At 37.1% G+C, this 16620-nt stretch overlaps 1 protein-coding gene and 1 non-coding gene across 2 annotated transcripts; one reads left to right on the forward strand and one right to left on the reverse strand.

The window, feature by feature from the left end:
• Positions 1 to 4385: 4385 nt before the first annotated feature.
• Positions 4386 to 10968, forward strand: LOC131654104 (pleiotropic drug resistance protein 1-like). The gene is made up of 20 exons (XM_058924526.1): positions 4386 to 4842; positions 4949 to 5069; positions 5191 to 5364; positions 5452 to 5611; positions 5720 to 5796; positions 5891 to 5944; positions 6068 to 6742; positions 6838 to 7154; positions 7267 to 7427; positions 7518 to 7621; positions 7715 to 7955; positions 8062 to 8186; positions 8293 to 8625; positions 8745 to 9035; positions 9153 to 9236; positions 9335 to 9468; positions 9563 to 9790; positions 9883 to 10054; positions 10158 to 10412; positions 10501 to 10968. Exons 1-20 carry the CDS (start codon positions 4520 to 4522, stop codon positions 10762 to 10764), a joined length of 4293 nt encoding a protein of 1430 aa, XP_058780509.1. The 5' UTR covers positions 4386 to 4519; the 3' UTR covers positions 10765 to 10968.
• A 5322-nt stretch (positions 10969 to 16290) lies between these two features.
• TRNAD-GUC (transfer RNA aspartic acid (anticodon GUC)) lies at positions 16291 to 16362 on the reverse strand. The gene has a single exon. It is a non-coding gene; the product is annotated as a tRNA-Asp (tRNA).
• Positions 16363 to 16620: the final 258 nt, after the last annotated feature.

Here is a 16620-nt window from a genome sequence, read left to right on the forward strand (position 1 = left end):
TGCTTACTCCTTCCATGCAGAACTGGATTCTTTGCATGATTAATAGGTGACTTATTATCGATCTGCAACACCAAAAGTTTCTTCACTTCGACCTCCATCTCTTCCAACACCAATCTGGTCCGAATTGTTTGACACGCAACATAGAATCCTGCTATATATTCAACTTCACACGATGATAATGCCACCACAAGTTGCTTTATCGAGCACCATGAGATCGTGCACCAACTACTTGAAAGAAGTAACCAATTGTGATTCTTTGACCTTCATTATCTCCACACCAATCAACATCTGAATAACGAGTAATCGTAGCTTCTTTGCTTTCAGAATCTCGTGGAAACAGACTTCCATAATTTATTGATCATTTTAAGTATCTCAGGATTCTTCTTGCAGCTTTCATGTATGAAACTCTTGGTTCACTCATGTATCTGCTCACCAATCCAACTAAGAAACCTATATCAGGTCTAATGTTGCACACATATCTCAGAGATCCTACAATTTGCTTGAACAAAGTTACATTGACTTTGTCCTCATCTCCATGCTTCTCCCGTTTGAGATTTGGTTCGACAGGTGAGGATGAAGAATTCAACTCATCCAATATGAATCCCTTGAGTATCTCTTTGACATACTTCTTTTGAAGAAACAACACACCTTGCTTGGTTATCTGAAACTCCATGAATAGGAAACACGACAAGTTTCACAGATCCGACATTTCAAATTCCCTCCTTATCAGCTCTTTAAACTTCGACAACTTCTCCAAGCTATTTCCAGTTTCCAGCAAGTCATCGATATATAAGCATATGATTGTTATATCTATGCCACAAACTTAGCATAGACTCCATACTTAGACTTGCATTCGACGAATACCAATTTGACTACGTATGAGCCGATTTTATTATTCCATGCCTTAGGTGCCCGTTTGAGACCATAAAGCGCTTTATGTAACTTGTATACTTTCCTTACTTTCTCTTGTAACATAAATCCAGGAGGTTGTGTGACATATACATCTTCATGTAAAGGACCATTAAAAAACGTTGATTTCACATCTAAGTGAAATGTCGACCAGCCTTGCTTTCATGCCAAGGCTACCACCAATATGATAGTCTCTAATATTGCTACTGCAACATATACTTCAGAGTAATCGAGTCTTGCTCTCTGAAGAAACCCTTAAGTTAATAATACTGCCTTATATCTTGCTATCGACTCATCAACATTGTGTTTCAACTTGAACGCCCACTTCACTTTGATAGCTTTTGTATGCATTGACAATTCGACTAGCTCCCATGTGTTGTTTCTTTCAATCACTTATAACTCTTCGACCATAGCTGACTTCCACTGTTTATTATTTAAATTTTTGCTATAGTTGTTTGGTTGAGCACCTACAAGTAAAGAAAAATGAATTATTATCCATCTGGTGTGATTTCAACATCACCAAACTCTTCATAGTCTTGAAGTCTTACTGGAAGAACTCTAGTTCTTTGATGTCTCTGGCTTGTGCTATCTACACCCTCTTCCACTGTGTCGGGAATGTCAGTAACTGCTTTGACTTCATCAATTTTTTCTTCGATGCCATAACTCATCAAAGGCTTGTTAACTGCATCACCAGAATTTCAATCCCAGGAAGAAGTATTATCAATCACAATATATCGAATCATCACGATCTTTTCATTAATTGGATTGAACAACCTGTATGCACCCGTTTTATGATATCCTACTAGAATTATAGGTTCACTTTTGTCATCAAGCTTTCTTCTTCTCGCATCAGAAATATGCTTGTAACACATAGAGTCAAACACCTTCAGATGACTTACTGATGGTTGTTTGCCACTCCACACTTTTTCAGAAACCTTGTTCTACACTTTCTTTGTATGAGACCTTTTCAAAATATAAAAAGTTGTGGTGACTGCTTCAACCCATAAAGAATTTGGCAAGTTCTTCTGGTTTAGCATACATCTAGCCCTATCCAATATGGTCATATTTCTTCTTTCTCCAATTCCATTATGTTGAAGCGTGTAAGGAGCAGTTACCTCATGATCAATACCATGTTCTGCACAAAACTCTTCAAACATCTTGGACGTGTATTTTCCACTTTCATCTGTTCGCAAAACTTTGATATTCTTTTCACTCTGGTTTTCGACAAGCATCTTGAATCTCTTAAAGATTTCAAATACTTCGTCTTTGCTCTTGATCACATAGATCCAAAGATTTCGATTATACTTATCAATAAACGAAATAAAGTACTTGTTTCCACCAATGGTATGATCCTCAAATGGGCCACATATATCTGAATGTACTACTTCTAGTATATAAGAGGATCTTATTAGCATAGTCAAATCGAAATACTTTCTGGATTGCTTCCCTACTAAGCAACCTTCATAGAGTTTGTTGGGCATCTCAAGACTTGGTATACCAGTAACCATATCTTGAGTAATCAATTGATTAAGTGACCTAAAATTCAGATGGTCAAATCTCAAATGCCACAACCAACTATGTTTGTGGCCGACAAATGTTTTTAGGCATTGTACCTCAGTCGAACTGATCATGGTCTTAAACTTCCTATTCCTTGATAGAGGAGATTTTAAGATCAGATTATTCTGGGTGTCGAACAATTCTGAGGATCCATCTCGCATAACCATTGAGAAACCTTTTTCGACCTGTTGTCCAAAACTTAACATATTGCACTTCATTCCAGGTACATAAAGTACATCTTTAATCATGGCCTTTACTCCATTACTCCTTTGAATAACTATGCTTCCAATACATTCTGCCTGCAACGAGCTATTATCTGCAAGTTTGACCTTGCTCTTCTTCGACCCATCAAAATCTTCCAACCACACTTTTCTACAAGTCATGTGATTCGAACAACCTAGGAACCATATTTTCGAGTCAACATGGTCATCTATAATTGCATCCATAACCATCATATCTTCATATTCATCTGAATCTTGGTGTGTAAGGTTTTCTCCTTCCTCCTTGCCTTTTGTCGCTCCCTTATCGTTTCTATATAAACAATTATTGGCTAGGTGACCCCACTTTTCATAATTATAACACTACACACCTTTTCACTTTTTTGTCTTTCTGATAGGAGTTTCCTTATCCTCTTTTTGAGGATTCAGAAGCTCTATCATCGACCTTATGCTTTTGAGGGTTCAACCAAGAATTCTTGCTCTGAGTCTTATCTCTTTTGCCCTTGAACTTGTTGGAATCCCCATGTTTCTTCCATGTCTGAGCTTGTAGTTCTTATAGCGAATCTTGAACATCTTTCCTTTCGACAATCCTCATCTCATGTGCCTCCAACGAACCAAACAAATCTTCCAGTTTCATGGTTTCAAGATTGCTGGATTCTTGAATGGCTAGTGTGAGTGCATAAAGTCTCACTTCGACTAGAAATGGAGGAAATTTTTGGTTCCTAAGAGAAAGGACTCACACTCCCATTGTCTTACGGTTTTTAGTGAATATGTGGTGTCAGAATCTCTAGGATCCTGAACGTTTAACCATTGACACTTCTGGCGCTTCGCTCCCTGAACTCCCCAAAGTGGTATCACAACTATGGTTAGGCTCAGTGGGGGAACGCATGTGGATCTTAATGTGGATTAAGCCTAGTGATATGGGTGGATCACACTTGTGAGGTAACCATTGAGATTCAAGTGTGAGCAGTTAAATCCACATCGATTAGAAATGGAGGAAATGTTGGATTTATAAGAGAAAAGACCCTTACCCTTAATGCTTTTAGGTTTTGTGGATATGTGGTGTAAGGTTTATTGGATCCTGAACGTTTAACCTATTAACATTTTTTCCGCTTCGCTTCCTGAACTCCCTAACAAACTATATGGGTAATTGACGCACACAAGCAATCATGATTGCATTGAAGTGTTTGTGAAATCTATCTTAAACTTCATATCATTTTCACATGAGAAGTCGTGGTAACACTGATTTAGATATTGTAGAGAACAATCATATGAACCATACTCTATCTTGGCCAATCCAAATTTCATATTTCTCAAGAATCGCTTTATTGAGAGCTTTGGACTAAAAAAGTTTGAAGATGATGAGCTTCCAAGATGAGAGCTTTTCATACCACAAAGTAAAGTAACTAAAAAGTAAAACTTGTAATAGTATTCAATTCCTCTTTTTAAAGATTTCTAGAAGGCATAGTATATTATCTAGAGTTAATGCATTCTAATCTATGGCATTGAATTCCTTTCCCACTTTATTGTATATGTATGGGAACGGGACCCGCTTCTAGTTGCACCTTAACAGTCATGAGGAGGAAATTTCCTCCTTCCTTGTTTGACCTCGTCATCTTTATAGACAATTCAATACTAAACAATTCAACCTTTGACTCCAAAACGCCGCCTCTTCTTTCCAATCAAACATATAAATACAAACATGTCTTCCCTTTCTATACTCATCACCACAAGTAATTTTGTCTCTCTTTTTTCACCATTCTTTGATTCTTTCACTCTGTTGTTAGTTGTTACATATTTTCAAAAACAAACTCAAGCTTGTTCTGAAAGCCTGAATGGAAGGGGATATATACAGAGCCACAAACAGTTTACGAGCTCGAAGCTCAACTGTATGGAGAAACAGTGGAGTTGAGGTTTTCTCTAAGTCATCTCGTGAAGAAGATGATGAAGAAGCTCTTAAATGGGCTGCTCTTGAAAAACTACCTACTTATAACCGTTTGAGGAAAGGTCTCTTGACTGCTTCTCATGGAGGTGCTCATGAAGTTGATGTTAGTGATATTGGATTTCATGAGAAGCAGAAGCTTCTAGAGAGGCTGGTTAAGGTTGCTGAAGAGGATAACGAAAGGTTTCTCTTGAAGGTCAAGGAAAGAGTTGATAGGTAAATAAATAACTAACTAACTAACTAACCCTCCTTTGTTGGTTTCTTTTGTTCTAATTTCTCACATAACTTATCATCATGTTTTGTGTTTTTTTTCTTATTATAGAGTTGGACTTGATATTCCGACAATTGAAGTTCGATATAAGAACCTGAAAATTGATGCTGAAGCTTTTGTGGGAGGTAGAGCTTTGCCCAGTTTCATTAATGCTGTAACTAATGTTGTAGAGGTAAGAAGTGATTAGAATTGATTCAAGGTTTTTTTGTTTCTTTGTTTTGTGACTGTTTAGCTTTTGCAGATGAATTGAACCTCATAAGTCAAAATCTTTCTTTGTTTGGTTATTGTTTCAGAGTTTGTTGAATGTTCTTCATATAGTCCCAAGCAAAAAGAGACATGTGGCAATTCTTAAAGATGTTAGTGGAATCATTAAACCTCGTAGGATGACGCTACTCTTAGGTCCTCCTGGTTCAGGAAAGACTACTCTCCTTTTAGCCTTATCTGGAAAGCTTGATCCAAGTCTTCAGGTAAATCAGATCCCCCTTTAGTATCTAAAAAGGTAAAGTTACTATGTAAAATTATCTAATTTGGATGCCGATGCTTAATTCATACAGCTAACTGGGAGTGTGACTTACAATGGACATGGACTGAATGAGTTTGTACCTCAAAGAACTGCTGCCTATATCAGCCAGCATGATGTTCATATTGGAGAAATGACTGTCAGGGAAACCTTGGCTTTCTCAGCAAGGTGCCAAGGAGTTGGATCGCGTTACGGTTAGTTAATTTTTACCAGTTTTCAATCCTACGACCTTATTAATGTTTTCAAAATCTAGTTTGGGATGTGGCTTAAGTTTGACTTGTTACTATTTTTGGGATCCACAGACATGTTATCTGAGCTATCTAGAAGAGAGAAGGCAGCAAATATCAAGCCTGATCCAGATATTGATGTTTACATGAAGGTATACATACATAAAGAAGCTATTGCTAATCTTGATATAATCATTGGATATATTATACGATCTTTGCATATCTAACTGTATTTCGATATTACAGGCAATTGCAACTGAAGGTCAGGAGTCAAGCATTTCAACAGATTATGTACTGAAGGTAATACTCTCATTAGCATAATAAACTTTGTAGCCTGTATACCAAAATGAACATTGTCCGAAGTTCGTAATGAATTTAAAGTTATGTTCCTTATTTATGCTGAATTTTCTTATAAATATGCAGATTTTGGGGTTGGATATATGTGCTGATACCATGGTGGGGGATGAAATGTTGCGTGGTATCTCTGGAGGACAAAGGAAGCGTGTCACTACAGGAGAGCTGTTGGTTGGACCAGCAAATGCTTTGTTCATGGATGAAATTTCTACCGGGCTTGACAGTTCCACAACTTTTCAGATTGTGAACTCTCTGAGGCAATATGTTCACATCATGAATGGAACTGCAGTTATATCACTGCTCCAGCCAGCACCTGAGACTTACGATCTTTTTGATGACATTATCTTAATCTCTGATGGCCAAGTTGTGTACCATGGCCCCCGCGAATATGTTCTCGACTTTTTTGAATCTATGGGTTTCAAATGTCCTGACAGGAAAGGTGTTGCTGACTTTCTTCAAGAAGTAACTTCTAAAAAGGATCAAGCACAGTACTGGGTGCGCAGAGACCAACCATACAGATTTGTAACTGTTACTCAATTCGCTGAGGCGTTTCAATCATTCCACATTGGTAGGAAACTTGCCGAGGAGCTTTCCGTTCCATTTGACAAGACAAAGAGCCATCCAGCTGCTTTGACCACCAAAGAGTACGGTCTTAACAAAAAGGAGCTCTTAAAGGCTAACTTCTCAAGAGAGTATTTGCTCATGAAAAGGAATTCATTTGTTTACATCTTCAAGCTATCTCAGGTTTGGAGTCTATCTACCTCTTTTTTCATTTATTCATTCATTCACAATTATTATGATTTTGACATTTCATTCTGCTCTTGATGTTTTGTTTACAGCTTTTCATCATGGCGTTGATTTCAATGACACTGTTTTTTCGGACTGAAATGCATCATGATAATCAGGATGACGCGGGTGTTTATGCTGGTGCTTTATTTTTCACACTTATGACGATTATGTTTAATGGATTGTCTGAGATTTCTATGACCATCGCTAAGCTTCCTGTATTCTACAAGCAACGAGACCTCCTATTTTATCCCTCATGGGCATATGCTATTCCTGCGTGGATTCTCAAGATTCCCATTACGTTAATGGAAGCTTCTCTTTGGGTGTTTCTTACCTACTACGTTATTGGATTTGATCCAAATGTTGGGAGGTAAAAGAAGTTTCTTTTATTCAGTTTGGAGCATGTAGTATTGAATGACACTTCTACTATCTAGTTTGCATTTGCATCTTACTAATGATGTGAAGTATTGAATTTTGGGCAGGTTGTTCAAGCAGTTCCTTGCAGTGATTTTCCTGGGTCAGATGGCTTCTGGATTGTTCCGAGCCATCGCAGCACTTGGTAGAAACATGATTGTTGCCAACACATTTGGTTCCTTTGCAATTCTCACATTTCTTGCATTGGGTGGCTTCATTCTCTCAAAAAGTAAGTTAAATTAACTAGCACATCATTTCTTGCGACGAAATGAAACCTTAGTTAATTGATGCTTATTGAATGTTCTTGTTAATGTTACAGAGGATATCAAGAAGTGGTGGATTTGGGGTTTCTGGATATCACCTTTGATGTATGGGCAAAATGCTCTGATGGCCAATGAATTTCTTGGACACAGCTGGCACAATGTAATTTCTTGAGCTTGCTTGCATCTTTTTAATACACATCCTTTTTGATTGAGAAATTTACAAGCCTGATTTGTTTTATATACTTAACTATAGGGTACTAATGATTTGGGAAAACAATTTCTCCAAACCCGGGGGTTCTTCACACATGCATATTGGTACTGGATAGGCATCGCGGGATTGGCTGGATTTGTGTTCCTTTTCAACGTGATGTTTGCTGTGGCTCTCGCTGTACTAGGCCCATTTGATAAGCCTCAAGCAACTGTACCTGACGATTCAGAAGAAGATGATTCTTCTAATGATAGGACCGTACAAGAAGTTGAATTACCACGCAGAGGTGACTTTTCTTGATTGATTATATGCATACCCCTCGTGAAAGAAAACATATGTTAGTTTGTCATATAGTTTAGTAGCTGAATATGTTTTCTATTATTGCCTTTCAGAAAGTTCAAGAAGAGGAGATTCTGTTACAGAGTCCAGCCATGGAAACAAGAAAGGAATGGTTCTTCCATTTGAACCACATTCTATCACTTTTGATGATATTGTATACTCTGTTGATATGCCAGCGGTAAGATTCACACAAAGTGATATATTCGGCATTTGGATATCTAACTAGACTCATGTTTAGTCAGACGAAAGAATTTTTCTAACTTAACTCCAATTTCATCTGACAGGAAATGAAGGAACAAGGTGTTTCAGAAGACAGATTAGTACTTTTGAAGGGTGTTAGTGGGGCATTCAGGCCTGGTGTTCTCACAGCTTTGATGGGTGTAAGTGGAGCTGGAAAGACAACTCTGATGGATGTTCTGGCTGGTAGGAAAACAGGTGGATATATTGATGGAGACATCAAGGTTTCTGGTTACCCGAAAAAGCAGGAAACATTTGCTAGAATCTCTGGCTACTGTGAGCAGAACGATATCCATTCACCTCATGTAACAGTTTATGAGTCCCTGCTTTACTCAGCATGGCTTCGTTTAGCTTCAGGAGTTGATTCCAAGACCAGAAAGGTCAGTTAATACTTGCAGCACAAGAACTATGCCCTTTTAGGTTTCATTTCTCCTAATGAAAAGTTTAATCTACTTGAGGTTAATTGTTCTGACTTTAAGGACATTTCAAATGGTTGCAGATGTTTATTGATCAAGTCATGGACCTCGTGGAGCTGAACCCGTTGAGGAACTCCCTGGTTGGTTTGCCTGGCGTGAGTGGTCTCTCAACTGAACAACGCAAGAGACTTACTATTGCAGTCGAACTAGTGGCTAATCCATCTATAATTTTCATGGATGAGCCTACTTCTGGTTTAGATGCTAGAGCTGCTGCAATTGTTATGAGAACTGTGAGGAACACAGTGGACACAGGAAGAACAGTCGTGTGTACCATCCATCAGCCTAGCATTGACATATTTGAAGCATTTGATGAGGTATGTAGTGAACCGTGATAACAAGTAAATACTAATTACAAATGAAGTTTCCTTTTATAATCGTTTTCCTCTCTCTATTATACTTGAGTCTGACATATTATTCATATGCAATTCTAGCTATTCCTTATGAAGCGTGGAGGGCAAGAAATATACGTTGGACCACTTGGTCGTCATTCTGTTCATTTGATCAAGTATTTCGAGGTAGGATACCACTTTAGTTTAAAAATCACTCAAGTGAGTGTCTCTATTTCTTGATTGTATTTAGTTACTAAAGTATTCAAATAACTTTCTTTGTCCAGAGCATTAATGGGGTGAGTAAAATCAAAGACGGATATAACCCAGCAACATGGATGTTGGAAGTTACATCTACAGCACAAGAATATAATTTGGGTGTTGATTTTACCGACTTGTACAAAAATTCAGATCTATACAGGTACACTAGTGCATATTGATATGAATCTATTAACTATAGTAGCTATTCCTATCATGTTCGCAACATGCTTAAACTGTTCTGTGTGGCTTTTCAGGAGAAACAAACAACTTATACAAGAACTTGGCCAGCCTGCTCCTGGTTCAAAGGATCTTCATTTCGCTACACAATTCTCGCAGTCTTTCTTGGTCCAATGCCAGGCCTGCTTATGGAAGCAACGTTGGTCATATTGGCGTAATCCACCATACACTGCTGTGAGGTTTTTCTTCACCACATTCATAGCCTTGATGTTCGGAACAATGTTTTGGGACCTCGGTGGCAAACAGTAAGTCAAACTATTTTTAATTGAAACATAATTCCATATTATTCACCAAACATTATACTATTCAAGTTCTAATACCTTTTGGTGTCTTGCAGCGAAACTAGACAAAACCTGTTGAATGCTGTGGGTTCAATGTATACTGCTGTTCTCTTCCTTGGAATACAAAATTCTTCTTCTGTGCAGCCAGTGGTTGCAGTTGAAAGAACTGTATTTTATCGAGAAAAAGCTGCTGGAATGTATTCTGCCTTACCCTATGCAATTTCACAGGTAACTATAATCATTGTTTAATCTACTGACTTATTTACTGCTTAATTTAGTATGCAAACTAGAAATTCTCATACTAATAGTAATACCTCCCTTTTCGTCGCAGATTTTGGTAGAGATACCTTATATCTTTGCTCAAACTGTGGTATATGGAGCTATAGTCTATGCCATGATCGGATTTGACTGGACCGCAGAAAAATTCTTTTGGTATCTATTCTTTATGTTCTTCACATTGCTCTACTTTACCTTCTATGGTATGATGGCTGTGGCAGTGACACCAAATCACCATGTTGCTTCGATCGTGGCTGCTGCATTCTATGCAGTTTGGAACCTCTTTTCAGGATTCGTCGTCGCAAGACCTGTAAGTAGTACTTAACATTCAGAAAGAATGTTCGAATGTAGTTATATTATTATATGTATGCTAACTATTGTGTTTTTCTTGTTACCAGAGCATTCCAGTATGGTGGAGATGGTACTACTGGGCATGTCCCGTTGCATGGACCATCTACGGATTGGTTGCATCTCAATTTGGAGATATAACTACTGATATGTCTACTGAAAATGGTAAGACGGTGAAAATTTTCATTGAAGACTTTTATGGTATCAAACATGACTTCATAGGAGAGAGTGCAATTGTGGTTGCCGGTATTGCTGTTCTCTTTGCACTTATTTTCGCCGTTGCTATCAAATCCTTCAACTTCCAAAAGAGATAGATTTATACTCTTTACTCCAACAAGAAGGATTCTTTGTATTTTTAATATTTTTTTCCCAATTTTTCATATACTCGTATAGTACTTACTTGTATCTATCATCCTTGTTGTAGTTGATAAGAATCTTATTTCACCTTACTGCTAATTTGCAGCTTATTTTGTTAAATGTAAAAGCATATATGAATGAGAATAATTTTGTTTCTAGAATCACTTGAGTTTTTAATTCTCTATTCCTTCTCTTGATAACTGATATTCATTCTTAATGCTAAGTCTGCATGCAAGAAGATATGCATAAACTGTCAATAGTACTTGGTACTTAGTACAGATTAATTGTAACAATTTTATATGAATGACCCTATTTAATCACAGTTTAAACATGACCAAATGTGAGAAATGTGCTATAGTCCACTGTCCACATGCTCACGGTCTCGAAATATTTAAAAATCAGAAGCGTTGGAATGTTTCATGGATGACTATATTCGAAATAGTTGGGTCTATTTTCTTCTTCAAAAACCAGAAGCATTGGAATGTTTCAAAAAAATTTGAAACGCTAGTGGAAAAGGAAGTAGAGGAATCGATCAAGTGTTTGAAGATGGACAATTCAAATAATTTTGTGAAAAGGAAGAAATTGAAAGACATCTTACCACTACATACACACCACAACAAAATGGAGTACCATATCGCCAAAATAGAACGATGATGAAGATGGTGCGCCACATGCTATCTACAAAAGAGAAGAAGGGTCGTGGTTAGCAAGCGTACTTGCTAAGAACGTATAGTATGGATAACCCTGTATTTGAAGGAGTATATGTGGTGTTTTGGGGTTTATGAGTGTTAGAGAAAGCTCACGAAAAGTGGTGAGAAGATCTATATTTGTGAAGTTTAAGTGAATTGAATCATCCTCTCAACCTCGTAGTTGAAGTATTGATAGAAGTTTATTAGGTCTAGATTTTCGAATCCAAGGTGTGGTTATTTTGTTCCTCTCATTGAGCGTAGAAATTGTTTTCCCCTGTCCTTCTGGAGAATGTGGCTTCCCTTTTGAGTGACCTTCCATATCGTTAGTGTCTAAAGACAGATTAAATCCCATGTTTCATAAGTGACTGATGGGTGGTTTACCCAAGCCTAACAAGGGGTGAGTGATGCGAATAATATGTGAGTGTTACAACTAATTGACGCGTGTTACTATCAATGGGCGGCTATAAACCCTATTTTGGGAGGCATGGTGTATTTGTCTAGCCTCAGTGAGCTTTGTATTGCCTTCTTTGGCCATTTCTTTCCAAACTTGATGAACTTATCTTTGTATAAGGTCCAATACAATTATACCGACACACGATCCCTCAAGCACGGAGACTTGTAAAGGACGGAGTGATTTAGGTCCTATTTGTTTTAGATTTAAAAAATGGATTTTATAAAATTGTTTTTCAAAATATTACAAGTTTAGGACAATTTCCTCAAACATAGCTTAGGTACAGTCCCTGAAACACAACTCAGGGTTGAATCCTTCAAGCATTACTTAGGATGAATCTTTAGACGTCAATCAAGGTAAGTCTTTAAATGTCTCTTGCGTGTAGTCCTCAAACATCATTTGAGGTAAGTGCACACACAACATTAAATTTGATTAATGATAAATTTGTTTAAGGAATCCAAATCAGCTTGAATTCCTTAGACGTTTCAGAGACGTGGGGAATATTTTACAACTGTTGGTGTACTTATTGAGAGGCCGATAATTATTCGTAAGGCTAGCTTTCAAATCCCTATAAAAAGGGATTCGTCCCTAACTATCCACCTTTTCAAATATCTTCTCAAAACTTCTATAAACTCCATCAGATTCCCTAAAGTGCGGAGCATATTTGCCTTCCAATTTTTCCAGGTACAAGTATTTTACTCTTCCTTCCCTTTTTCCCTTTTAATGTCGATTATTAAGGGTTTAGATGAGAGCGGAAGGGTGATAGAGCCTTCAAACGTTAGAGAATGGTCTAAAATGTATTCATGTTGCGCGAGGAGTAACAAAGGGGCAGATGGTTTCGTTGACTACATGTGATATTTTTACGAGAGAATTAATATTTTTACGAGTGATATTGGAAAGAATTGGAAAGAGAGATTCATGAAACTTAGGGGAAATATGGCGCCTTCATGGTCACAATCAAGGAAAATGGTGTTCCTCATTTCCCGCTGACTTAGACATAGACAAAGAGAACCCAATGACCATCACTAGTTTTAACTTTTACTACCTCACCTTATTGAGAGGGAAGTGGTTTAACTCTTGGAAAAATTTAAGGTTACGAGCTCACATACCATGATTATATAAGATCAGGGAAAAGACATCGAGATAAAAAAATCGTAAATTTGATATCATAATGACCTTTAGTTTATTAGGGTTATTTATCTTCCTGGTGACTTATGCCTTTATTTTTATTTTTGTAGAGAAAATTGCATTCATCATTCTAGATGAAAGGAAAGAGCACCTAGTCAATAAGATGTCTACGTGTGAAGAGCAATGGATAGATAATCCAAAGAGTCACCCAGGAGGCTTCATCAAAAAAGGAAGCAGGAGGCATGCCGAAGGCATCGCCCCCTACAAACCGCGTCCCTTCAAGATCCAAAAATAAGGCGGGAGTTCCTCTCCAGCCTCAATTGATGACACTATTGTAGTGTTGGAAGATGACATATATGGTGAACACCCTTATCTTATTAGGGATGACTTTTTCCCACGATCCTCGATGTGAATTTATTAAACATTTGACACAATAAAGTTCACTAGAGCTCGCCTACCTTTCCCTGAAGATTTTCCTGATGAATACCGGGAAATACCCAAGATGGATTCTCACAAGTCGCCAGACTTGGTGGGAAATCATATGCTTAGGGTGCCACTGACGGAGCCAATCTCCCGTGAGAACCACACCCAATCCGTGAGTGAGTTGAAGTCCAAACTCTCCATTTCCAAAGAAAATATTTCTCAAGGGCGGGAGCTTGTGAGGCAGATGTATAAAGATTGGGATGGGTTGAGAGGCACCCTTAAATATGAGGAATCAAATGGTAAAGCTCATATTCTCTTATAGAAGAGTTTAAAAGTGTCCCTTGAGGTTGGCCTTCACTCCTAGAACAAGCTAGAGTAATAATTGTCCACCTTTAAACATAAATTGGTGGATACTTATGATCATTACTTCGAACAAGAAAATGAGCAAGTGGCTTTCCTCTACCTTGATCTAGACCTGATTCAAATAGACTTATTCTAATTGGTTTGAGACAACCATTTAGTGGAAGAAGAAGAATAAGTGTCGCGTCCTAAGAATTATGGCATATCACCTAATAGAGACGCCTAGGCTGAACTTAAGGATGATAAGACATGGGAGAAAAATCTCAAGAAGGATTCTTCTCTCCCGGAGAAGGCTACAAAGGAAAGGAGGGCTTTAGAGGAGGGTTATTGAGCCCGAGGCTTTGTTATTTTTCCCTTTATGGCTTCTTTTTGTAGCCACGTCCTTAGGGGATTTGTAAGATGTCCTTAGGGGATTTTTGTAATGATTATTGGTTCCGTTAAGGATTTTTTTCTTGTACCTTTGCTCCTTTAGATTTGAATAATGAAATGGTGTCCTTAGACGTCTTTGCTTATTTTTCTTGAGTAAACTGTGTTTAGAATATCTTGAACATGTTTCTTGTTATTGTATGGCTCTGTAGGGTGGCCATGATTCTTCCATTAGGATCTAGAATGAATAATTTCCCATTGGGCGACAAGGATTCCTCCATGAGGACCATCATGAGTATTGCCTCTTGGGTGGGAATGATTCTTCCATGAGGATCCAAAATAAACAATTGCCTTTTGGGGGGGACAAGGATTCCGCCATGAGGATCCATCATAGATAATTGTCTTTTCGCGGCAAGAATTTCTCATGAGGATCCAGCATAAAAAATGATTTCTTGGGCGGTTTATATAAGATTCTCAATTCCTGCAAAACTATAACAAGGGTCTACAAAAATTCAAATAATAACATGGAGCGCCTCATTAAAAACCCCAATGCCTTACTACAAAATGCAGGCGAAAAGAGTATCCCTCCACTCAAAATAAATAATGTCTTAAAATAAACCGTGCAATCGGTACAGGTGATACCCCACCTTAACTAATCCAAATGATAAACTTAAACTAAACAAAATAAGGCGTAATGCCTACAGAAATTAGTGGCTTTTGAATGGACTCTTCTTCAGCCACCTTCGTGATCCTCTGGAACATAATGGCACAATCTTCACCATCAAGAGCTATCTCTTGTGGTTATGCTTCTGGCTTTAAGTTTACAACATTCATTTCCCTTGCGCCAGGCTATTGGGCGTGGACCACAACCATAGTCGCCCTCTTTAGCTTTAAACTATTCAAATAACACTTCTTGATGGCTTCCTGGTTCCCCTGGATAACCGTTAACTCTCTCATTGAGTAACAAGTACTTAATGCATAGGTATAGTGTGGACAGGGCGACTCCTAACTAGTTAATAGTAGGCATTCATATGATCATGTTATAAGAAATTATGACCCAAAATAATTATCTCCCTCACCATGAAATGTCAATTTTTCAAATTCAATACCAGATTATCAGAAAACATGGACGTCACACACCTTTGAAAAATCGCAAGGGCATTGCATAATTCGGAAGACATCCTCTTGTAAGAAAACATCTCACAATGATAGATGAAAGTTGTTTTCTCTTGATCTCAAGTGGACGCGACAATATGTGTGTAACCGACCGTAATAAGCATCTAGGAAAAAGTATAAGGCATGTCTTGCCAACCTTTCTTGTTTGTTAAATTTATTTGTCCTAATTTTTAGGAAATAATTTCTCATCTAGTTAAGTCTTTCTTTAGAAAATTCTAGTCATTTCGTATGGATTATACTCTTGAAAAATAAATATGAGATTCAACGTGTACAAACTTTTATTTTTATTGTCAAGGTCAAAGTTGTTTGAGGTGACAATGAGTTTTCTATTGATAAATGTATTTGAATAAATAAATAAATAAAAATTATGCGCATAATTATCGTTATAATATACATAAAACTAAAAGAAAACACCTAAAATAAAACGGAAAGAATATATATTCATTTAAAAAAAATTATTAACTAAGTTTAAAAATTTGGAAGCTCATGAACCAAGGTTGTTTTAGCATATTAAAAATTAGTTTAAAATAAGTAGTAGTATTTTTGTAGAATTTTTCATAAAACATATTTTAAAAAATATAAAATGAGTTTCTTTTAATCTATTACAAAACCCATACATTTATAATAGTTCGTAAATGATTTGATAATTACAATTTTAAAATATACGAAAAGAGGTAGAAACATATTTATCATTAATATATAAAGAACAGGGGTATAATTTTGTTTAATGTTGTAGTTTATTTGTATCAAATGAAAGGAGAGAGTAAATTGAGCCCAGAATAATTGAAAATCCGGCCCAGTATGGTTGTAAAACGATTGAGCCCAGAATAGTTGAAAATCCGGCCCATTAAGGTTGTAAAACGAAATGATGGAAAAAAGAATTAAAAAAGCGCCGTTGCCGGGGATCGAACCCGGGTCACCCGCGTGACAGGCGGGAATACTTACCACTATACTACAACGACTTCTTGTTGTTGCAGTTGTGGTGTAGTATTATAATCATCATTTATTCCTTATTAACAGCTGAAACCAATACCATCCCATCTCATCCCCTTATTTCCTCTATTTATGTTTATTATAATAACATTTTCCTGTGCTTTTCTTTTTTCTGCTCATAACTCACTCAATAATTTCAATGTTGTATTTCTCGATTAAGATGTATATTACTATAATTATATTTTATTCATTTCTTTTTATCAATACTATTTAATATGTTTAATGTA

The sequence above is a fragment of the Vicia villosa genome, linkage group LG2 (genome assembly GCF_029867415.1).
Source record: "Vicia villosa cultivar HV-30 ecotype Madison, WI linkage group LG2, Vvil1.0, whole genome shotgun sequence".
NCBI lineage: Eukaryota > Viridiplantae > Streptophyta > Magnoliopsida > Fabales > Fabaceae > Vicia > Vicia villosa.

Excerpts from the sequence above, each read along its gene's own strand:
- LOC131654104 (XM_058924526.1), top strand. The coding sequence starts at position 4,520 with ATGGAAGGGGATATATACAGAGCCACAAACAGTTTACGAGCTCGAAGC. Across the intron at positions 4,843-4,948 it reads GTCAAGGAAAGAGTTGATAG|AGTTGGACTTGATATTCCGA; the intron begins GTAAATAAATAA and ends TTCTTATTATAG. Across the intron at positions 6,743-6,837 it reads ACATCTTCAAGCTATCTCAG|CTTTTCATCATGGCGTTGAT; the intron begins GTTTGGAGTCTA and ends TTTTGTTTACAG.